This window comes from Nuphar pumila, chromosome 17 (assembly GCF_984573655.1).
Source record: "Nuphar pumila chromosome 17, dmNupPumi1.hap1.1, whole genome shotgun sequence".
NCBI classification, from domain to species: domain Eukaryota; kingdom Viridiplantae; phylum Streptophyta; class Magnoliopsida; order Nymphaeales; family Nymphaeaceae; genus Nuphar; species Nuphar pumila.
In genome coordinates this window covers 77,171,440-77,197,265 of record NC_143265.1, presented here as the reverse complement: position 1 = coordinate 77,197,265, position 25,826 = coordinate 77,171,440, and the positions used below count along the sequence as shown (strand labels likewise).

The window sequence follows — 25,826 nt, the reverse complement described above, 5'->3', positions numbered from 1 at the left end:
TGAATTGTGGAGACTTTTCAATTACCAAAATCTTATTGTGGTCAGCCCCTTCATGAAGAAATCAACAACTTGATTCTCCAATTGGCAAATGTTGCCTTCACTCCTTAGATTCAATCGTTGGTCTTATGAAATGCCAATTTATCTTAATGCTTTGTTTAGCACAATGAATTAAAGTCAAGAAGACTTTAGTCACACTTTGGTTATCAAAGAACAACAATGGTCTTAGAGTTTTCTTATTGACCTCATTTAGAAGATGTCTATTTCATGTTATCTTGAATATAACACCTACCACGGGCCTATACTCTAACCTTTGTGTTGGGTTGCACAACAACTCTTTCTTTGTTAAATTGCCTCCAACGAGTAGACAGTACCATGAAATCAGTCTTTGCTATCAAGGTCACCTACCAATCAGCATATGAAAGCATCATCATAGTAAGCACATCTTCAATTGGAGATAGTTTTTTTTACCTAACCCAACACCTACTATGCCCTTTTAGTTACCTCAAAATCCTTTTCACTGCTTCCATATGACTTCATGGATCATGCATAAATTGTAGCATTGGTATGCAGCAGATATATCAAGTCTAGTGAAGGTGAGACATTGTGACATTCCATCTTTGCTACGATATTTAGTGGGATGTTCATACCAATCACCTTTTTCTACATCCTGTCTTTGATTAATGGACTAAGAATAGCCACGACCATACAGTTCCAAGCTCCTGTCTTTGCCAATTAATCTATCATGTAATATTGAGTGATGATAAGTTGCTCCTCTTTCACATCCACACCAACTTGAAGGAAGTATTTTAACTCATCCTTTATAAGAAACTTATTGTCCAAAAGCGCCTTAGTTTCTTGGATGTGATCTTCTGAATTTCCTGCAATAATGATATTATCCACATAAATGAATAGGAATATAGCATCTTGCTTATTCGGGTGGTTGTTGGAGAGCTTTCGCAATTGGCAGTTGCTTGTGCTCACATATTCCTTCAATAAAACTAGATTATTGAATACAAGGATGCATGACACGGGTTCAACTCAAAGGCTCAAATTTTTTCGGAAAGTAGGACACAAGGACATGGGATATTTTAATTTATATTGAATAAAATTTTATTTTTATATTTTAATGTATAGTAAAAGATATATTTTTATTAAAAGTAGATATTTAGCAGCCCATCCATATGGCCAGGCCTGTTTTTATGATAAATAAATAAATTTAAATATGTATATGCTTCAAACACATTATAACTTATTTTTAAAATATACAACTAAATAACTAAAGAAAATAATACCCTTTTATATGGCTCAATATATATTTAAACTAAAACATAATAGCCCATCCATATAGACGGGCCTGCCTAGGTTATGTTAGTTTTTATGTTAAATAAGATGAATAACTACATGGAAAAATGTATGCATTTCCAACTAAGTCACATGGACTTGGCTAAAAGGTCGACGCACCCGCGTCGACACGCCCTGACACGGGTGCGGCTTCGGACACAGGGCGGACATGGTCAACTAAGTGTCAGACTCGGTCAACGCACTAGGTCCGAGTCCATCCATATTTTGGACTCAGTCAACTTTGACCGAGTCTATTTTTGTCTATTTATTAAAATTAATTTGGACTCGGGTTGGGTTCGGATCCGACCTGGATCCAAGATGGTATCGGGGTCGGATCTTATTATTGTTATATATATATATATATATATATATATATATATATATATATATATATATATATATAGTTGTATCCCCATGTCCAAACTTTTTGAAATTGCTCTGCACCCGTGTCGCACCCGTACCTGCACCCATGTGACATAGATTTCCAACAACATTTTGTTGAGAATGTAAGTTTTTTTTATGGCCAATGAGAAAGAAGAAAAGTAATTTATGGAGATATTTTAGGGGGAAGAGAGAGAAATAGTAATTTAAGAGTTTTTGAAAAATTAGAAGATTCCATGTAAGTAAGATTTTTTTATAACCAATGTGCTAAGTTTTCAATATCTGCATTGGAATACAAGCCAAGCCTTGGGTTGGGTGTAGTTACTGCCAGCGATTATCATATCATCACTAGCTGTTGGCCATGGTTGGTGCATTTCTTCCTAGTCTATCCTTCTGTTGTGTACCCTTTTGCTACATAGGAATTTTATATTTCGGGTTGCATACATGGAGTCATGCACTAATTAGGCTATAAAAACTTGTTGAAGGTGCTCTTTTGAACTAAATATGAAAAACAGAACAAAAGTGATGGAGAGAATGCTTTATGTCAGCATTTCTTGTTTTATGATTTATCCTCCACTCCCTGTTCTCCAATAATCATGTTTCATAAGATTTAGCATGTAGACCGAGGTGATATCATTTACGCATAGACGTCATGCTGCTATTTTTTTTCCATAGGAACTCCTTGATCTCTTGAAGAAGTATTTTAGGTTGCTGATCCAAGGCAGAAGCTGACGACATCTGTCTCTTGAAATTCTTCAATAGATAGCGGCACAATTTAACAAGAACAAATGAGCCATGTTGAGATGGATTAAACTTTTAGAAAGAAGAAATTTCGGGGTGATTATTTGATTATCATATGTTTGTAATGTGAGGAAATACAATCCTCCAATTACGAACCAAAATGTCCACCAATAAATCAAATGGACAAGCACAAAAGTGTCACCAAGGACACACACACAAAAAAAAAACCACAAAAGGGGTTCTCCACAACAAAGAATATAAAAATATATTTTATTAATCACCAAAATGAAAAGAAAATACATTACAAATAATAAGGGGGTTCACCCTTGTTTATACACAAGAGGTAGTCTCAAATAGAGCTGTTGGAACAGTCCAGCGGCTACAAATAGAGCTGTTGGGACAGTTCCAACAACTCTATTTGACTAGTCCAAAAAGAACCTAACTAAGAAAAAAGAAGAAAGAAAAAAGAGAAAAATAGTCACAATAAATAGTTACAATATTTACATATATAATATATATGTATACCAAGGTTGCCAAACTAGGAAGCGAAAGCGAGAAACAATACAATAAGCAAAAGCGAGAAGCGATGCATTTTAAAATGTATAGGAAGTGGGAACCGAGGAATAATATATATATATATAAGAATTGAATGGGAATCAAAATGAAATACAAATAAAAACTAAAATAAAAGTGACTAATATTAATTTCATGATTTTTTAGTGTAAGAATTAAATTTTTAACAAAATCTAAAAACAATGACTATCAATTTAGAGAAAGCACATGGAAGTGAGTGAGAAGAGAGAAAACACATAAAAAACATGAAAATTTGAGTAAGAGAACATATAAGAAGAACATATGAAGCATGTGAAAAGCATAGGAGAAGCATGGGGAATCGAGGTTCTCATCAAGTTTCGGAAGCGAGGAGTATCGCGCTTCCAAAGTAAGTTTCCAGGAAATGGGTTTCCCACCTATCTAAGAAGCTTCTGGTAACTCTGATGTATACATATAAGTACATACATACACAAATATGTATACATACTCAAGTATGTATACATACAGATACATGTATATATATTGTATATATACATATTATATGTATGAGAGAGTACCTACTCCCACATACTTGAAATCATGGTTGTAGGTTGTATCTTCTCAATTAAACCTTATGGATGTAATCAACATAGATTATTTGATAGGAATCATGTTTTGTATCATGTTTTTTGGACATAAAAGTAGCATTTTTTAAGTCATGAAATTTTGATACATTGTGAGCCGTTGATTTTTAAAGGTCTTAAAAACATACACGTATGCTATAATCGCATGATCCAAAACTTGTTCTCTACTAAATAATGCATATAGGTCATATGTATAGGGTCTGATCAACCAAAAAGTTTACAAATTTTGACAATTTAAAGCTTCTATTAGGTGGGAGTAGGTACTCCTTGAGCACTGTATCATTACTATATATGTATATACATTTTAACACTCCCCCTCAAACTTACGATAAAATAACTGAAAAATTGCTAAGAAGAAAGTAGAATCTAGGAAATAATCAAAAGGATATCTTTTGATATTGCATTGTTAAACTTTCGGTGACACTCGTGTATAATGTGCAACACTTGTGTACAATGTGCAATGAAACAACAAAGAAAAATAAAATCTCAAAGCCTCAAAAGGCAAACAAAAAATGTGCACAAGCACAAGGCAATACACAAACCACTAAGAGCACACACCAAAAGATATCAAATGAGAACAAGAGCAATATAAAAAATAAATAATTTATTTTACTTAAAATGCTTAAGAAAAGCATAAAAGAAATATGGGAAGAATCCCATTATATATACATACAAGAAAAAGGGGAAGGACGCTAGCTCAATTAGCTGTTGGGCTAGTCCAATGACTAGTCAAGCCGTTGGACTAACCCAACGGCTACAAAAAGAGGATAAACCTACCCTTAATGCAAAAATAAAAGGTTGAAAATACATAAGAATCTTAGATTACAAGCTATATATATATATATCCCTCTCAAACTTACAGTGTGATAACCAAAAGTTTGACAAAGAGAAACATAAAACGAGGAGAGGGCAAGGCCTTGGTGAAAAAATCTACAAGTTGACATTCGAAAGACACATAAGGCAACTCTATCATTCATTTCAAGTACTCCTCTTGAACATAATGACAGTCCATCTCTATATGCTTTCTTCATTCATGGAAGGTGTGGTTGCTAGTGATGTATATAGCATTCTTGTTGTCGCAACACATCTTCGAAGGATTTGAGATGATGACTCACATATCTTTAAGAAGACTTCTTAACTAAATAATCTTCATAGTTGGCATTGTCATTGCCTGATATTTCACTTTCATTGATAACAAGGAGACCTTTTGTTGCTTCTTATACCTTCAAAAAATGAGTCTCTTAAAAACAAACAAAAGTCAGTAGTTAAGACTCTATTATTAGTATTTTCTCTTCAATTTGCATTAGTATAAGCAATTAACTCTAGAAAAGAAGAGAAGGATAAGAAAAGCCTTTTAGTAATGAAATTCTTAATATATCTGATAATTCTTAATATTGTGCTCATATGTACAGTAGTTGGTGCATGTTGAAACTAGCTTGTTGTATAAACGACAAGAGTTATATTTGGCCTTATAATTAACAAGTTAAGGACCCGATTAGTTGTCAATATGATGTTGGATCTTCAAGAAGAGTTCCATCTTCGAGCCTCATCTTAGCATTAATGACCTCCGACATATTTACTTTTTTGTCATCCAAAATCCCTGATCGAGTTATAATATTTGCAGCCATCTTCATTCGAGACGAGATAACCCTTGGGTGAATAATCCACCTCGATACCTAAAAAATACCTTAAATAGCCAAGATCAGATATATCAAAATGAGTTTTAAGAATAAATTTGATTTCTTCTACTCATTTTTTATCACTTCATATAATAAGCATATCATCTACATATGACAAAAGGATAATATTAGAACATGTATCTTTCACAAAGATAGCAGTGTCGATATAACAAGATCTATAACTCAAACTTAACATAACCTTGTTGATCCTATCATATCAGGCTTTAGGGGCTTGTTTAAGTCTATACAAACCCTTCCTTAGATGACTATGGTACCCGAACACTTCATTTTTCCCTAATGAAACAACAACAAAAAACATATTCACAAAGCCTCAAAAAGCAAAAACAACCGTGCACAAACACAAGGCAATACACAAGCCACTAAGGGCACACACCAAAAGATCTCAAATGAGCACTAAAGCAATATAAAATTTAATATTTTATTTCACTTAAAATGCTTAAGAAAATCATAAAATAAATATGGGAAGAATCCCATATATATATAAGAAGGGGAAGAAGGCTAGCTCAACTAGCCGTTGGGCCTAGCCTAACGGCTATAAAAAGTGGACAAAACTGCCCCTAATGGGCAGCACCTATTACAACAATAAAAAACAATAAAGTACAAAAATAAAAGGTAAAAAATACATAAGAACCCTAGATTACAAGCTATGAAAAAATATACATGTATATATATATATATAAACAAAACATATTTTAACACAATCATTCTACCCTTTTTTATCCATATATTACTTTCTTGAATCTACATATGTATGCTATACCCCAAAGGCTGATCCAGGTTCTTCTTTCAATCTTCCATTCAGAAATTTATTTTTTCATCCAATCGATGAAGTGCCTAGTCATGATCAATAGACATTGATAAAAAATTTCTTGTCATTCCCATTTCAACAATTGAATAAAATGCCACTTCATAATTCGAACAATGCTTTTGTGTAAAACTCAGGGACATACCTGGCCTGCTTTGATTTCCTTGCATATTACCTTTTTCCACTTCTATTTTTATTGGCACCAAAGGTGAAGAATAACCCACTACCACTAGTGATGATAATAGATGGGGTCTAATGAAAATAGTGAAACTTTTGCTGGTGTTGAAAAACAGTGTATCTAGATGCAGGGTTAACCTTTGTACTATCACCAAATTACTGATACCACCTTAAATTCTCTTTTATATAGCTGTCAAATATTTTCAGTACATCTCTAACCATCAAATATGAAAAGATTTAATGATAAAAAAAAGTACAGGCACAATAAGCTACAGTGCACACAAGCACATTCACATATGAGAGAGGAGGGGGGGTTGGGGAGGGGGGGGGGGATATTGTTCTCACATGTGCTTCAAACTGAATCAGCGAGTTCTGCCTTTCAATCGAAAAAGGAGATGAAGTAGAGGTTGTCAACCCACTTTTTCTTCTATCAAGAAGCTGCTGTAATAATGTTGATTCTGGTGAACTTGAAAAATTAAGAAGACTATCAACTGTTAGAGGCCTGGAGTCATGGAATATTGTTAAACTTGTATTTTCTATTATAATAGGATTAGCAGATTTAAGGACATTTTCCTCGAAAAGCACCCAATCTTGCCAAGGCAATAATGCCTCATCCTCCTGCAGCAAAATAATTGAGACTTCAATGTCAGCCAAAACTTTCTAAACAGAAACCAGAAACAAATGAATCGATGACAATTAGTAGTAAAATAGCCAAAAGTATTTGACATATGTAAATGAGGAAAAAAGATACCTGACTTGTCTGCAGCACATGCAGTGGAGCATATGGCATGAGCATATCCTCTTGCAAGACAGAGTCACGCCTGCTCTCCAAATGACACGTCTCCAACAATCTTTTCGATGATTGGCATGAAATGAAAAATGGATGTATTTGCTTTCCAGCAAAGAGGCGTGCATTTTCCTAACAAGTCAATGAATGTGATAGTGGGAAGAAATACTTATCACGGTATCAATAATTGGCTATACAAATTCAGCAACCATGACAACAATGAGAACATTCTGATTGAACAGTTATGTAGTTTTCAGCATAATTGGTAACATAAGGGAAGACCAATCAACAGCAAAGAACCTCATGCATGTTTAGTTTGCATGATAAATTCTTTTACATATACAGAGATTTACAAATGAAAAAGCATGTGTTCAATTACAAGAATTTTCTAAGCATCATTGATTATGCAGATTCCATTTATAAGCAGCAAACAAAGTAGTTGAAAAATTTGCCCCCTCAAAGCAAAAATTTCAACAGAAAGGAAGGCACAATGAACTGCCACTACAGTGAGCAAATGCAATAGATGGTTGCATTGTTGCAGACATAAAAGAGAAAATGAACAAATGAGCATTAACAAATGATTTACGAAAATTGATCAAAACTCATTAGTAAAACTGGAAAAAATCCCAAAGCTTATATTCTGTCAATAGCCTTTAGTGTAATTTGCTGCAGAGAAAAGAGACTTGGGAAGTATTATTTTCTTTATTCAAAATGTCCAGAATATATTTAACAACCCTCAAATTCAATTGCAATATTCACAATAGTCACTGATTTTCATAGATTATAGTTCAGCAAACAAACAAACTGTTTAGTTTAGTGAAACATGCAACAAGCATACTGCAGTGAGCACAAAATGGTTACTGCAGACTAGAAAATGATAAATTTTCTAAAATTGGCCTGTAACAGTGCTGCAGTAAATTTTATTAGTAAAAAAGAGTGGGAAGAAGTCATTTATCCATGCATTTGCAGCACAAACAATTGTTATACTAGTTTCTGGTCCTATTCAGTGTTCATTGGCAAAACACATCCTTATAGAATGTTTGGGTGTTTTGCCCTTTTCCTCAACAGATGGGTTGTTCCCCTCAGCATAATGGTCTTACAGTCCAATAGTATATTGCATGATGGTCCTACAGTCCAATAGTATATTCTTGCACAATTTTGCATTCCCAACTAATGAGGGTAGACCCAAAGTAAGCAATAAATCCTCTAGTCAGAACCTTTTAAAGAAGACAAGCACATGTGCAAGATTACATGCACATCTAGACGTGAGCAGAACCATGTACGCTTGCAGATACTCATTGCATACAATATGTTTTTTGAACAGTGAAGAAACAATTTTGAATGGCATTGCATAAAATATGTACAACGGTACAACCACAAAGAAGTCGATTGGGGATTTGAACAGTCGAGATTATGCAATGAAAAAGAGTCATGTTTAATTGCATCAAGTGCTGGACTGTTCAGTAATTTCATTTTGTGTGTTTACAGTTTATCTTGCTCATTGATGTATTCTGCCACTATTTGCATCCAAAATGTACTGTAGACATAATAGCAAGAATCTATTAACATGTATAGTATCATCAAATGCTGCATATATTTAATCAGTGTAAAATCATTTTAGTCAACAACTTTCTTTAGTTATTCCATATACCAATTAATGCATACCATCACCATTTTATGTTTTTGGTGTGGTTGGCTGGCTCATCATGACATTGAAACAACGGAAATTGGTCTCACTGAGCCAATCTGAATTCTTCAATTTTCATGACAGGAAACAAACAAGAAAGCCTACACGTATATAAAAAGAAACCTATGATACTTGTACAATTGGCATAACCTAAAAAAGTAAAGACACAAAACAAACAACTTAATACATTTCATGTGAAAAGAAAGGACTTCTGGGACTAGCAAAAATAGCAAAGACCCTATGCAAAAGTGAGATTCCACTATTTGAGCATTGTTGCTCAATATGTGGTCCCATTTTCATGAAGTAGAATCACAGTTTATATCATTAAAAATTTTCTTTTCCAAGATAAAGGGAGCATCTCATCTACAGACCAGATCCTTATGACAATATATGACACTGAACAGCAACTTGATCATTTTATGCCTTATGGCCATCTTTTCCATTCCAATGACATGAAGTAACAAATGTTCACTTACTTCTGCTGCTGTTTTTGCCTCCAAACGAAGATCAATCGCTTTAACAGGTGAACTATAGTTACTATGGCCATCTCTCTTGCTTACAGCAAAAGAGTTGCCTTCAAGCATTTGAATATGGCCCAAAGGACCCTTTTCCTCATTAGATAAATCTACAAGACATTTGCCTCCCTTATTTTTGCCATCCTCCAATTGTCGACAGGTTTCATCTGCAGCAGTATAAACAACATAAACATGTCATGTTTTCTCCATTGTACATATTTTTGTTGACAAATGAATTTATTTTCAATGAAAATAAAAAATATTAACTATGGTTTAAGCATGGAATGCATATAACTATGGTTTAAGCATAGAATGCATTCCTTACCAATTATTCACAGGTTAAAATCATAGTCACCTGTATCATTAAAGGTAATTTCTCGGTGAGGGTATTTCTCGGATAGATTTTCAAAAGTTGATAAATCTCAGGAATATCTTGGGAAAATCTCGGGAGTTTAAATAATTGAAATATATAAATAACAACAAAAAATAAGAAAATAATTTTTTTCCTTTTAAAAATATAAAGAAATATGTTTTAAAGGTTTTAAAATATAAAAGAAAAAAAATAGGAAATGCAAACTTAAAACAAAAAAAAACTACCAAATATCACAATATTATTGCAATATTTTGTCTTTGGCTATATTTTGAAAATATCATGATATATTCTCGATATTATCGGCTACCTTGAAATAGCCAATAATATCGTGATATTTTCAATATATCGGCGATATCGGTGACAATGGTTAAAATAACAAAGAAAGGATGTCCAAGTCACTCTATGACGGTCAGAACATAGGGTTTCAGGCTCGAACGAGACCCATACAATCAACTCATATTGATAAAAAGTCCAGAGAACAATTTGAAATGAAATGAAAGAAACAATTGCTCCTTCCCTCATCTCTTCGGACGGACCGAAAAAGAACTAGGCTGGACGTTATAGTGTTCCAGATGTCCTTAGCATTTATTGACAAAATGCCTCACATTTAAATCATATATTCCAACAACAGTGTAATAACCCAAATCAGCATGATCAACCAAGAGTTTAAATAAGAAAAACAATCCCAGCATATTGAAAAGGTTTTCTACAATCACACTTTGCAAACCTATTTGATTTTTCCATGATTTGAGATCAACATTTTCCTGGGTCAGTTGCTGTAGCATGCAATTTTCCAAAAAGATATCCACAACATGTTCTAAATTCAACAGGATTGAAAGTCTAATACTCCCGAAAGGAATGGGCGCTACATATTGGTATTGTTGCTGAAAATTAACACCCAATATGCCATAAGTCATGAACATAGTGTGGATAATACATGGGGTTCCCTAAATATCAATCTTAATGCAGGGACAAAACAAAATATATCACTGTTAAAACCAAACCTCAAGTAAACATGGAAATCTCACTCATAACCATAGAATTGTGAATAGTATAATAGCATAGCATCTTCTGATTGTAAAGTAAAAATGATGAGGCCATTAAAAGGTCTTGTAAAGGCCTCAAATGCCTATCTATTTAATTGGGGGTTCAATGGGGTTACATAGTCTGAGGTCAAGTACTATAGGGAAGTAACAGGCCCTTTTAGCATGAAAGAATGGGGGGAAAGTTACATGGTATGTTCTAGGCTGTTTGCCATGAAAATGTAATAATGTTTTGTTTTAAAGAAATAAAATAAGCTTTGTTCAGTAGGAGCCACTAGAAATAGAATGTACTATGATTTATTAGTAATCCTATCTATGAGTCAGCCTATCATAATAAACCCACTCCAGGCCATTTTTCCAATTCATAAGCCAGGATGTCAATATGAATCCTGGGGTGAACATTGAAATACTTGAACATGAATTTTTATATATCCTCTTGTTCCTTTCCAACCAGCAATATCATCATGCTGATGATAACAAAAGCCACCACATTACTCATCACTTGTCATGTTTTTCATGTTTTATGAATTTATCACAATAAATACAAAATGCCAGTGATATTTATAGCATCAAAGTTTGTGCCCAACATAACTAGCGCAGGCCAAAAATCAGGTCGAACTCAAGAAAGAACAATTGGGCTCAGCACACTCAAATATAAACTTTATCACCTCACCCAAGGTCCAGCTGTACATGTTTATTGATTTAGGCTCGTTTTATCCTGTGCAAGGAGCTGGATCCAGTTTGGGACTTGGCCAGACTTGATGGACCTGATCAGACCAATTGTTTTCCTAATCAATATGCCATGTGTGGTTCAGTTTTTCTACATTATGGGGGGGTTGTGTGCCATGAAAGCTTGTGTCTGAGGTGACCAAAAGCTTACATTGAAAAACATAGACTGATGTATTCTGTACGGGATGCAACCACGTAACCTGGTCTAACTCGGCCTGGCCATTGGCATTGCGAAATGTGATCTAATTGGATAATAAAACATAATCGAATTTAAACATAAATATGGATGCCCCTTAATCCGACTAGCCTTTTATGCTTACTGAGTTCAAGTTCACATATAATCAGATCCACAATTTTAACTTGGTCCATTATCTCCACAGCAGATGGCCATTATCAAGCACAAGTATATGAGTTTCAACTAGTCAGATATCCAAGCTGAACCCATGTCATTGACATCTCTAATGATGCGAAGAACAGCCATTACAGAACAAAAAAAGTAAAGATGTACCATTGAAACAAGTAACTATAGAGAAAAAGCTACATTTCAACTAAGAGCTTTAGAACCTGTACTTCCGGTCTCTCTAAACTCCTGCATTCCTTTCTCCTGCTGGAGGCTTTTACGCCGTTTTCTCTTTTCAGACAGTTTTACAAAGAAATCAGACCCTATAGAATATGATTTGAGACATTTTTAATATCTTCAAAGGCGCAAAATGATGGTTCGCAGTTTAATTTGATATGAAATGACAAAATGGGATAAAGGGAACGAAAAGGAAATGGAAATTACCTTTCTTATCCGGTCTGGGTGCAGTGCACTCATTACTTTGGTTGTCGTTTTCATTATTCACAACATCTCCACGTTTAGTCTGTGCATTTACCAATATACTGAGGTAAATAAGTGCAGGGGACTAATAACAAAGAGGCTTAGATTATACGAATCCCAGGCAGAAACTCGAAATGCAAACCGGAAATTCAGGCAAAAACAGTTAAAGTTCGGCAAGAGACGACTTCGTGCCTGTTTAGAAGTTCTCGCCGTGGTCCCTCTCGTTGTCTTCTTTCGCCTCGTTCCACCCGAACCGCCTCCTCCGCCATCATCCCCTTCCTCATCCTCACCATCGATTCCATCAGCTTCGAAATCAAGCGGCAGCGATCGAGCGCACCGCCGGGCCGGCCTGTGACGCTTCCCACCAGAATCGTGCGATCCAGAAGCACCGGCACTGCCGGCTTCTTCATCGTCTTTCCCCGTCTGATCCGGCGGGGGTTTGGTCGGCGTCCCGGGCGACTTCCTCGAGAGGAATTCGAACAGGTTCTTGCAAGGTGACATGGATCGACCTGCGCCGCCGCCAAGTTGGACCGGGATATGGAATTTTCGGTGAGATCTCCGGAAACTGGCGGCGATTCGACCGGGGTTAGGGCACCCGCGCACAGAGTTGGGTCCTGTGAGGAAATGGCTTTCGTCGTCAGGGCGGGAGAGGTAAATTTGGAGGGAAAGGGGCCCTCTTTTGGAGACATCTTTTCCCGCCATTCTTGCCCTCGCTGACCGTTGTTTGACCGCGTGGGCTCGAGCCCACTTGCCGAACTGGTCTTGGTGTAGTCATTGTGACTCTGGCTATCTTGGACACGGTTTGAGGGTCATGCAAGAGGCGACCAAGTTCATGAATTGAGATGTTTTTCGCGTTTTTATGTGAAAATATTAGGTGCAATATGATTTCACAAATATTTGTGCATTAAGCACCTGATCACCCTCCATCTTAGGGACATGGCTGCTGAAGAGAAGCTTGTACCAAAGAGCCCCTGTTTTTGTGCTGTTTTTGTCTTATTTTGTGTGTTTTTAGATATCATTCATCACGTAAAACAAACATGAGAATTGCAATCACATGAGATTCCAAATCACATGATTTTTTGAATCTCATTATATTTCAATTCTCATGTTTGAAAAGAGAGAAATTGATCCTATCCTCCCACTTATGATGTCATGCATCATTTATTGATCCTAACCATTCAACTAACACATCTGGACGGTTAAGATAAGTCTACATTTGGGTGAGAATGTAAACTAATCCTAACCATCAACTGGGTGACTACTGATTAGGGTTGAACGTTAATTAAATGGTTTGAATTTTTAAGATATATACTGCAGAGCTTAATTATGGCTTGAAAACGAGGTGAGCAGTTTGTGGCTCAGCTTGTACTCGTGCAATGGGCTCAGCAAGCCGAACATAGACAGTGATTGTTCAGCTTGACTTAGCTCACATAAGCTCATTAACTAGTAATAAAAATATTATATATATATATATATATATATATATATATATATATATGTTATAGGGCATAGATGGTTAAAGATCTTGGCTTACAGGCAATAAAGAAAATATCTTATTTTCAAATTTAAAAGATGTTTTTTTTTTGTAGACAAGCGGCTCAAGCTCCGCTCATTTAACTTGGACTCGCCATGAGCTCAAACTTGGCTCGACTTGACACACGAGCACACCTACTATTCAATTTGTTTGGCTCGTTTACCAAGCCCTAATAGCACCCAACTTAAAAATCCCTGTCGAGTTTTTTGCAAAAACTTGACTTTCACTCAGTTCAAGCCTGCTTAGTTATACAAATGTGTTCGAGCCAAACTTTAGGCTTAAATGTCGTGTTTTCACAATAAATAGTTGTTTAAAACTTAAATATCGCGTTTAAATGACGGTATTTGTGTTTTTTCATAAATCTCGCGAGAACTTGCCATTTTAAACTTTCAGGCAATTTCTCAGAATATTATTGTGAGAATTTCATGAATTTTGGGATATTTGTCACTAGGTTGACAGTTAGGACCTACATCATTAACATCAGTAATATTTTCAATTACAGTAACAAAATCACAATAAGTTTAACATCAATAATATTTTCAGTTGCACCTGATCTCAATATTTTTTAAAATCAGTAATATCTCAATTTGAAATCAAAATCACATAAGGGGTCGCTTAAGAAATCCTCCTTTATCCCGCTTCTCAATGTACTGCCACCAATGTTGTCAGTATCGGCCAACACGTATCGTACTGGCAGAAAATTGATAAGCATCACCCCTGAAACGGCTTTTTTATAATAAATGTGAAGAAATACTTAAAACTTAATTTTTAATATTATTTCAATAATTTTAATATTTTTTAAATTATTTTTTGGCCGATATTCACTTGAGTATCGTTATTCACCGATTCGATATAGGGCCGATACCGATACTGACAACATTGATCGCCACTTCTAATTTTCAGTGAAAATGCTGTGATATATGATTGGCTTGTGACACATAAGGGTTCATTTAAGGGATCCCTGGATCTCAAGTTAAAACGCCAAGGCATTTGAGAAGGCTATTTATCTCTTTTCATATAAATAATTCCCATTAATGTATTTGTAAGCAGCTTCTTGATAATTATATTTATGTTGAATAGTAACTTTTTTCCATTTGAGAGTTCTTTTTTTTAAAGATGCTGATAGATAAAACTAGAAACCGTCCTTTTTTAACAGCAAAGAGGGATTTATTTTTGTTTATCATTTTATTTATCTTTTCTCATTTCACCACCACCACTATTTTCTTCATTGACACCAGCATAATTAACAAATATTGCAAAATTTATGAGAAACTCACGAAAATATCGTGAGAAATTACCTACATTTTTAAACTTAATTTCTCATGATATTTTCAAAATATCTCTTTTTTTTTGTAGAAACACAAATATCACATTTTAAACGTGATATTTATGTTTTAAATAGCGATTATTGTAAAAAAATGTGTGCCTTTTATTTTTTAAATTTTGTAATATATATTTCTTTATAAACATACACATTTATATTTTAAATATAAAATTTTTTTGCAAATATTTTACACAAAAATATTAGCAAAAAAAAAATTATTTCTCACTAGTTTTTGACTACCAATATTTTGCAGCTTTTTACTTTTTCACTATGATTGTCACCATCACTACTACACCTTCTTAAACATCTTTAGCACCACCACCACAACTTTTCCTTCTTCAAAACCAAGACCACCACCGTCACCACCACTGCCGTAGACACTAACACTTGTTCAGCACAATGTTGTCAGTCAATAAATATAAAAAAAATACTGAAAATTATTTTTATAATTATTTTAATAGATTTAACACGTGTCATGTTCTGATTGACACATCATATTTTTAATTGTTTTTTAGCCAATTCACAACAAGACCATCTAACCATCTTCAATACCAAAACCATCACCATCTCTCTTTTTTCAGCATCAAAACCATAATTGCTACCACCACCACCTCTTCAACACCAAAACCATCACTACCATTATGTTCAATCTTCATCCTCCCTTTGCCTCTCTTCTTATCATTCTCTCCTACCCGCCACCTACTCCTCTTTTCTGTTAATCTTACATTAAATAGTTTATGATTTAAATATTAACTGAATTATGCATAAAATCATTTTTTTATGCTTGTAAACAATAATAGAAACATATCCAAATAAGGCTTAAGAAATGCAAGTCTACAAAAATACAATTAATCTAGTGAAACAGAATGGAATAACTTAAAATTACTTCAATGCTCTCTTGTCTTGCAAAGTGTGAAATCAATGATAAATGCAAATCATGGTCGCGATATTTTTTTTTTTCAGATTGACGCTTTAATTTCATAATCATATATATATATATATATAGCAAGCTTGGGTTAGGCAGACCTCTACCAGATATTTCTTAAGGCCCATGTGGCAGAGGGATTCGAACCTGCCCCTTCAGCTTGGCACAGGACCAGCTTACCACATGAGATACCACGTCTGTGGTATAATCATCATATTTGATTGTGGAATGAGATGATGGTTTTGTGTTCTCTCATTCGGAATAAACACACTTTTGTTTATTATCATCATGGTAGACCAGAGTACTAAATTCAAAATTTTACAGTTTCCTTTTTTTTCTGAAAAATTTTGTTTTTACTGTGGATTATCATCAAAGTCTGGCAGTTGGACAAAAATTTTTTTTTTTATGAGGAATGGGGAAACCACCCCCTACGATCAGAGACCTAGTCATGCAGGCTATGCCTTCTGTACTTTGTTTCTCGATGGTGTAAACCGGTGAAGCACCCCCTTGCTCTTAGGGAGTCGCCTTGCTTGGGCATGAGCAAGAGACATAATATTCTTTCTGTTTTTTATATGTAAGGGGCTGATGCCTATGGGAATGCAACCTTGACTACCCATCTAGCAGCCAAGCCCCCTCCCACTAGGCCAAACCCCTTGGGGCTCCTTTGACAACAAGTGAATCATGTTAATTCTCCCTTGATTTGAAATCATGGGTGTTGCTTGTTGTTATGGAGATTATGAGCAGATTCAAACTAGGGATGGCAGTGAATTGGGGCGGGGGATAAGGTCTACACCCCCGCCCCGTCTCAAAATCCTGCCCTCGATCCCACCTCCATCCCTGCACGGATTTTGATTTTAACCTCCATTCCCGTTTCATGTCCTTCATTTCCGGTCCAAACGGGGCGAGGCGGGGCCCTGTTCCTGCTCGGTCCATTGCCATTTCTAAAGAAGGATTGGGGTTGGGGCGGGGTGGGGAAAGGCGGTGATGGAGCAGGACGGGAGAAAGCGTAAGTCCATCCCTCCAAGAGTTTTGATTTTAACCTTCATCCCCACCTCCATTTTTGTTTCATGTCCTCCATTGCCGGTCCAAACGGGGCGATGCGGGGTGGGGCCCCGTTTCTCCCTGGTCCATTGCGATCCCTAATTCAAACTGAATCGACCACAAATGATTAGCTTCAGGCCGATTTAAACCCGCCTCAAAAATTCTGCCAATTGAGCCCTGATTCTGCTAGAATTGGGCAGAATCAGATTGATTCAGGGTTGAATCAGCCCTTTTGTTTCATTTAAAAAAAAATATTATCAAAATTTTAAAAATAAAATTGATGGATTAAGTTTGATTCAATATGAGCCTGATAGATATTCTTCAAAGATTTGAGCTCCATTTAACTTGTATCTTGGAACAATCTCAGATAGATAATCAAATGCTATTTGTGCTAATAGGGGAAATATTGGTTGCACTATATGGTACCGTACTTTCTAACTAAAACTCATTGGCGTGAGTTTTATTTCATCAAATTGACCCAACAGATGCATTCAACATGATCCTTTTACTAAGGAATCCACTTTTGATCAGCTAGTTTTGACGTAAAAATATGATTTTCTTAATCATGACATTTTTACATACAAGTGGGCTGTTGAATTTTGTAGCCTTAATGTGACTGGACGATCTAAATCTTGTTTTCAACAAAACAAACCATATAGATCATATCCATAGGCCTTAATTCACTAATAAAAAGGAAAATAAAATGTGATGGGATAGGCTGCTTCTACAAGAGGGCATGGTACACTCGAGGGCAGCTAATATTTTCTAGTGCCAGTATGTGATATTTGTAGGCAATGAATCTCGATAAATTCGTGCAGCTTACATGGCATCATTTGATGACCAAGCCGCTGAAACATTGTCTTCTCTATCTGGGTGTGGGCTGCAAATCGTGTGAGCCCCAGTGCTATGTCACAAAAACACGTTGATACGAGGACACGTGATACATATTCAACTCTAAAGTACAAAAAACTTTTGAGAAAGAGGTCACAATTTTACTAAATAAAAAACTATTTTTTTGATATGGTAATGTTAAAAATATAATTTTAATTAAAATAAAATTTAAAAACATTACAAAAATAATAAAATATGAACAGTTCGTGTCAATGTCGATGTCCATGTGACCACTCGGGTGAAAGGGACAATCCACCAAAATGCATGTCCCTGTGACACAGCCCCATTGACAACAGATTCTCAAATAGGAATGACAGTGGGCCACGGGGAATGGCCCCCGCCCTGCCTTGCATCAATTTGGATCAGGGATGAAGGACATGAGACGGGGGTGGAGGTTAAAATCAAAACCGGTGCGGGGATGAACTTACTCTTGCCCCATCTCGTCTCTAATCCTCGTTAAGAAAATTACTATTATACTTATATATATATATATATATATATATATATATATATATATATATATATATTCTTAACCCTAACATAAAATCCTTTCTTGAATCTCTCTTCTCTCTTTCTTTTAACGAGATGTGCGCGCTCTCATTTCTCTTATCTCCTTCCTTTAACGGTGAAAGATGGCAACAACGAAAGGATCGAAAAATAAGGCCCTGCCTTACCTCCCCAGTTTAGATCGGAGATGGAGGATATGAAATGAGGAATGAACTAGGGATGAGGTTAAAATCAAAACCCGTGTAGGATGAAGGGCAAAATTTCAAGACAGAACGAGGGTGGAGACCTTGTCCTCCATCCCAGCCCTGATCCACTGCCATCCTTATTCTCAAACACTGTACCGGCAGTCAATGGACTTATCACTTCCATGTCATGACATAAAGGGAAAACAAAGAGAGTACTTAAAAAAAAAAAAGAACAGGCTCGCTTGGGTATGGACCCAGTTGCCCAAATTGGGTTGAATGAGCAGCAAATCATATTCATAGGGCATAATTGAGAAAAAAAATGTGAATGGTAGGGGGGTGTCAATGGGTCAGGTTTGACTCAAACTCGATCCATACCAAACCCTTATAGGGTCAAGCATAGTGACAAAAGTTAAAAATGGCAAAATCTTGGCAGGCAAAAAACTCATTAGATTTTGAAATTTTTCATAAATCTCACATTTTTTTCAGCAAAAATCTCAGGAATAAAAAATATAAAGAAATAACTTTTATAAGAAAATATAAAAAGTACATTTAAAAATAAAAATCTCAGGGGTTTTCATGATAAATATCGTTTTAAAATATAAATATTACAATATTTGTCACGGTTTGGAAATCTCATGAGAAATTGTTGTTTCAAACTTTCATGCAATTTCTCATGATATATCGATGAGATTTTTTAATAAATCTCACAATATTTGTCAAAGAGGAGTCAAGGTTTGGTGATAAATAAGAAAGGTTCGATTAGAATAAGGGTCGGACTCGAAAGGTCCTATTAATATATGAAGCTGGGTATGGTATACCAAACCCAGGCTTGACCTGTATATGCAATTTTTCAATGTAAAAATGATAAAAAATATTATTTTACCGATTATGGTTCAAGTCTGGTTCATGTAATCCTTATAAAGTCCGATTATGGTTTCTCTTATAGTGTGTCCGATTGAATCAGGGTCCGGACCCAATTACATCTATTAAAATCAATTTTAGGCCTGGTTCCACCTGGATCCTAACCAAACCCAACCCGTTGACACCCATTCAGAATGGGCTGTTTTTACTGGAGGGGTATGATACGGTCAAGGGTAGCCAATATTTATGGCTATTGTTGATGTAATTTCTTGTGTCAATCCATGGTTAGTGCCACACCTTTAACTGAGGTCAGATCAGGTAGTATATCAAAACACAAATTCTTTGTGCTTTAAAATCACCGCTGTCTGTGGGCTTCATCACCACCATTCATTGCGCAAACAGTAAAGCCCACACAAGTGCGGATGCCATCATTTCACAAAGATGAAGCGATGGATGGTAGTGATTTCAAAACACCAAAAAATTATGTTTTGACATATCACCTGATCCAGCCTCGCTTCAACCCTAGCCCCCAACAAAGGGATTCAGTTGTTCGAGTTTAATTTAAGTGAAACCTGTCTTTATGATGGGTACAAAAACAAAGGACAAGTACATTTTGTGAGATTTAAGATACGATGGGGTTCACATCACATGCCATGTGATAGGATCCAATTTTCTGTGAACAAAATTATGTTGTGGACTGTCACAGGGACACAGCATTTTGGTGCGTGTCCATGGTGACATGAGCGAACAAGCTGTCACAAACACAACACCCACAAACATTATTTAATATTTTTATATAATATTTTAATACTTTTTGATATTTTTCAATAAAACTATATTTGTATTGTTACAATATCAAAAAATGGTTTTTCATTGATCAAAAAATAAAAAAATTGTGTCATCATGCTTTATTTTTCCTGAAAAAACATTGAACTTGCGAGTCAATTTCACTTCACGTGACAGATTTAGTTGAGTTTGTATCTAAGAGGATTGATTCATCATGTGCCGAGGGTGTCATCATTCTAGCACCCATGGCCCCGTCCTCAAACCAGACACAATCAGATGTACTTGTGGCACCATGCATTCAATGCTTCTTAGCTGCCTCCAATGGTAATCTCTCTCTCTCTCTCTCTCTCTCTCTCTATATATATATATATATATATATATATATATATATATATGGAAACAAATAAATAAAAGCAACCTAAAACAAGAGCTTTTCAACGCTTTTATTCAAACAGTAGTGACTTGCATTCTCATACAAACAAACAACAGTAGTGACTTCCATGTTAGAATGGAGTTTCAGTCATCAGAGTTGAACTTTAAATTTGAAATGAAGGACATGAGAGAAGCTTATTATATTTTGAGAATTAAAATTTAAAGAGATCGAAACTCAAGGTTGTTAACCAAGTGTCAAGATAATTTTTTTGAATACATTTTCAAAAAATTCAAAATGAAAAATTGTAAAACCAAAACCACTCCTATAGTTATAAGTATTAAGTAAAAATGGTTATCCAAAAGATGAAGAAAAACTATATAATGTTCTTTATGTTCTTTATGCACAAGTTATTGAAAGCTTAATATATATTATGTTGTGTACTCGGCTAGACATAAGTTTTGCTATTAGCCTCAGCAGGTATCAAAGTAACTTTAGCCTTTCATATTGGAATGCAGTAAGAATAATATTTTGATATATTAAAGGAACTAAAAGTTTCAAATTGTGTTTTTAAGCTAATACTTTGAAATTAAGTGGATATTTTGATATCGAATTTGCTGGGTATAGAGATGACAACAAGTTCACTTTAAGATGTTTTCCTCTTTGGGGAAGGGTTTGTTTCTTGGTTTTGTAAGAAATAGGGATGGGTTGCACAACACACACAAGAAAATAAATACATTGCATGTAACATGACTATCACATTTGGTGTTTGAATGAATCAATTTATAAAATATTTAAAACTAAAACATAATTAAGATGTTGAAGCAAATTTATTGTGACAATCAAGCATCCATTAGCTTGATGAACAGTAGAGTAGACAACTCTAAACGCAAGTATATTGAAAGAAAATATCAGTATGTGCATGACATGATTAAGAAAAATAAAATAATAGTGAGTTATATTTCCTCATACAATATGATTGAGGATCCACTAATCAAGGAAACATATGTGAGAGGCGTACCCCTCAGTACCTGAAGCGTACGCCTCAGAGGCGAGGCGCACGCTCAAAGTATTGAGGCGTTGCTGTGATGCGCCCCTCATCAACCTCTGACCAGTTGTGACCACCGACCACCGGAGTTGCTGTGCTGCAGCTGCTGCTCAGTCTTCTCCGACCACCGGACGACCGCATATCCCTCGCTTCCGTACCAGCTGGGCGCATGGTCCTTCTCTTACTGCCTCCCCTCCCACCGCTTCACTTCCATACCAGTTGTGAGAGGCGTACGCCTCAGAGGCTAAGCGCAGGCTCAACGCCTGGCTTCGCCTCATCGCATTTAACAACCTTGCTACCAATGACTAATTTAGACAAACAGTTTAAGGGCCTTTAGCAACCCAACAAGACGCAAACAATGACTGATAATATTTCTAAAACTTATCCAGACACTCTAGGGAATTCAACCCCAAATGGGGTTCACAAGTTTATTGGGACGTTTCATCAAAACAATTGGTGAGCGTCCCTCAAACACATGGAAATAGCATTTTATCTCAAATGGTTTAACACGAAAAAAATCATGAAACACGGTCTGTTTGTTCAACAATTAAAATGTCACCTGATCAGCAAATAAATACAGAGAAACACATATTTAATTCATTTCAAATAATCACCAAAAATCAGATTCACAATCGGCGCAAACCGATTTGATGCCAAGTTTTTGCACAAATGATGAATCGAAAGAGTAATCCCTGTCCTAGCAGCTTCTAAATATTCAGTCACACACACCATACAATTCAGATTCACCTAGTCAGTTTAAGCAGATTTAGTTTGAACGTCTAACATTTTTTGACGCAAATTCAGATAGTATGAAAACAGGGGTACACGCTCATGCTTAACGACTATGAGGATATTCACTGTTAACTCAAAAGAATCAAATTCAACATTTATGGAATTAAACACAAAACCAGTTCCAAAATAGGTCCAGTTTGAAGTTAAACTGGTTCAACGTCAAAACTTATTTGCACTATCTTGAATGAAATAAAAGCAATGAACACATGTCCTAAATCAATGAAACATAATTTCAAGCTCAAACAGAAATTCAGAATTAGCAACCAGGCCTAAACTTGTTTCACGTTACAACAGTTGGTGCTTCAATTAGGCAAAGGAAATACAACGCAACATTCAAGCAAAGGGGAAAAAGGGGAGAGAAGAAAGAGGAGTTCACTTGCTCCATAACACATGGGAAGGACCTCAAAGGGGGTCGGTCGCCGTTTGGCGACGTGGGTCTCCATGGAACCGAAAAGGGCAAAAACCCTTTCGGTTTCCCTGAAAATGCAAACAGAAACCCTCGGGTTTCTATTTTTTTTTAACCGGGGTACCAGATTGGGTTCAACGAGATGACCCGGTAGGCCCGATCCAAACCCATTTTGGGTGGATCGGGTCCACTGTTTATTCTTGGATCGAACCCGAGCCCATAAAGTTTTGGGTATGGGTCTGATCTGGAAAGATTCGGGTCTATCTTGAATCGGGTTGAACCCAGGTCCATTTAGAACCGGGTCTGACCCGGGTCCATTATGAGTCGGGTCCGCTCTGGGACCGTTTCGGACTGGGTCTAACCCGGGTCCTGCTCAGATCGCGCCCGCCCCGTATCAAGTATGGGTCGGATCAGACCCGGATCCCATTTGAACCGGGTCAGATTCATGTTAAGCAGGATTCAGACACTATTTAAACTGAACCCGACCAGGAACCTGATCCAGCCCTTTTCAGGACTGATTCTGAGCCAATTTTGACCGATTTTGTCTAGTTTTTTTACTGATTTCGAGATGGTAAAACCATGTTCTCATGGATCTATGAAGATACATGGATTTTGGCATATGGTTATAGGGTTTTATGAACTTTTATTCGTATTTAGTATCAGTTCATAAGGTTTAGAACCGGTTCAGACCCTTTGATGACCGGTTCAGAGCGGTTTCAGACCGGTTTCTACTTGAGGACCCTGGGTTTTACCCATATGAGCATGCTTTTGTTATTTTTCATGCTTTATAATGTGTATAATGCATGACTTATGCATGTTAATTCATGTATTTTGTGTTGGTTAAGTTGTGCATGATGGTTTTGAGCATGAATTGTAACTAAATTCATGACAATTAGTTTATGTATATTAGTTAAAGCATGAACTTATATTATGTCATGAATATACATGCATTAAAATGTGTGCATGGGCGTGCTCCATAATACGAATAGAATTTTCGATAAAAAATCTTGATTGACCGATTTAAGTAATCACCAAAGTGATCTGAGTCGTATTAATTAAGGATTCTTTGTACCGTATTAAGATTCGTTATTATGATTGTGTGTGAATTTATGAAACATCGATTCTACCCAAAGGTAGGTCGTTGTGTTCCAAATTTACACAGGGTGTGATAGTAGATGTGTATTTCAGCTCATGAAGCATGTTCGTACCCAAAGGTACAGTGCTGAATTACCTCTGGTTACATGATCTGCTAGTTTCACCAATTGAAGTCAATTCCTTAAGAATTGAAGAGACGGAACAACTATCAGTATTGTCTTTTTTACCAAAGTGGAATAATAATAACTCAACTATGCTTGTCTCAGAAAAGGTGAATAATAAATGATCTTATATTTACCTTTTCAATATAAATCTCATATAAAGCGATTTATCCCCCACTCATACAGAGAATAAAATAACCGGTTTGAAGGATGTCCATGAGAAGTTGGAGTATTCGAATAATCTTAGCCTGTTGCTTTTGCAATCTTGAGTGACTCAGAATATTCGAGGTGTTATCTCTCACTGCAGGACAGTGAAAAAAATTCTGAAATCCATTGAGACAAAAATTATTGATTTTATACGAGGTTTTATCTCAGGCCATTTGGATAAGAAACTTCATTATAGGTCTTGGTATTGTGGACTCTATCGAGAGACCACTAAAGATCTTTTGTGATAATGAAGCAGTCGTGTCCTTTTCAAATAACAACAAGAGCTGAACATCGTGTCGACACATGAAGTTAAAATATTTTGTTGTTAAAAAAAAGACTGAGAATCATCTGGTATGTATTGATACAATTGAGACGAAGGAAATGACTGCAAATCTTCTTACTAAAGGGCTAGCACCAAGATTGTATTCCCAACATGTAAAAGGGATGGGTCTTTTTGATTTATTCTGATATATGACAATACATTATGTGATCACATCTGTGTTTATGTTTTTTATTCACTAAGGTTTTGTGTTATTGTTGATTTTGCATAAAAAATCTTTCATATGGGTTAGAGAGAATAACATAATAACAATATTAAAGAACCAATAGAATAGGTGAGAGACCAACCTATTCATAAAGGTAATTTTCTACATGCCTAAGCACTGAAGGTGAATTGTAGTGTAGTATATGGGAATATGACATTTTATAAAGGAGTGTTCATATTCATGACTCATATGATTCATCCATGTGATAAAGGGAGGCATGTGAACTCACATAAAGAATTAAATTGAGATAACGATATACATCTCGATTTAGTACATTTTTGGTGTCAATGGGTCAAGTGAGAGAATGTTGGACATTATGGGTTAAGGGTCCAACCCACAGTGTGACCCGATTTGACAACCATTAGTGGGTGGGAGTTACGTGAATGTGGAGAGACCACATTCACTTAACTGCCTTATTGTCCCATTATATAAAGGGCTAGGAGGCTATGAAGATAATGAATTATTCGTAGCAACTATCCTGCCAATGGAATTTCACATTCTGATATCGTGGAAGGGTCCTGCTCACCGTCAACCTAAGGCCTGGGCTCATTGTGGGCGCCGATCAGCTGTGGAGAACGCCGAATTCCCTACATGCGTCCATGGCGAATTCAGGTATGTTTCATGCATTTTGTTTCACAGGATTTGCCAACAGTTTGACGTTAACCTAGTTCAACGTCAAAACTGATTTGCACTATCTTGAATGAAATAAAAGCAATGAATCACAAGATGAACACGTCCTAAATCAGTGAAACATAATTTCAAGCTCAAACAAAAATTCAGAATTAACAACCAGGTCTAAACTTGTTTCACGTTACAATAGTTGGTGCTTCAATTAGGCAAAGGAAATGCAACACAACATTCAAGCAAAGGGGAG

The 25,826-nt window shown here is 35.9% G+C and overlaps 1 protein-coding gene and 1 long non-coding RNA gene across 2 annotated transcripts in view; both read right to left on the bottom strand.

Annotated features, from left to right (window-relative positions):
* The window catches only part of LOC149812312 (uncharacterized), a 40,713-nt gene extending 31,485 nt beyond the window's left edge, over nt 1-9,228 (bottom strand). The window contains exons 1-4 of the mRNA XM_089993027.1: nt 9,166-9,228; nt 8,927-8,944; nt 7,072-7,239; nt 6,666-6,938 (exon numbers count right to left, since the gene is read on the bottom strand). Of these exons, the coding sequence (XP_089849153.1) occupies nt 6,666-6,938; nt 7,072-7,239; nt 8,927-8,944; nt 9,166-9,228 (522 nt within the window). The remainder of the gene's footprint in view (nt 1-6,665; nt 6,939-7,071; nt 7,240-8,926; nt 8,945-9,165) is intronic.
* Nucleotides 9,229-9,270: 42 nt separating this feature from the next.
* Nucleotides 9,271-12,317, bottom strand: LOC149812311 (uncharacterized). Its single transcript, XR_016428490.1, has 3 exons — nt 12,239-12,317; nt 12,019-12,117; nt 9,271-9,476 (listed from the first exon to the last, which is right to left on the bottom strand). It is a non-coding gene; the product is annotated as an uncharacterized LOC149812311 (long non-coding RNA).
* Nucleotides 12,318-25,826: the final 13,509 nt, after the last annotated feature.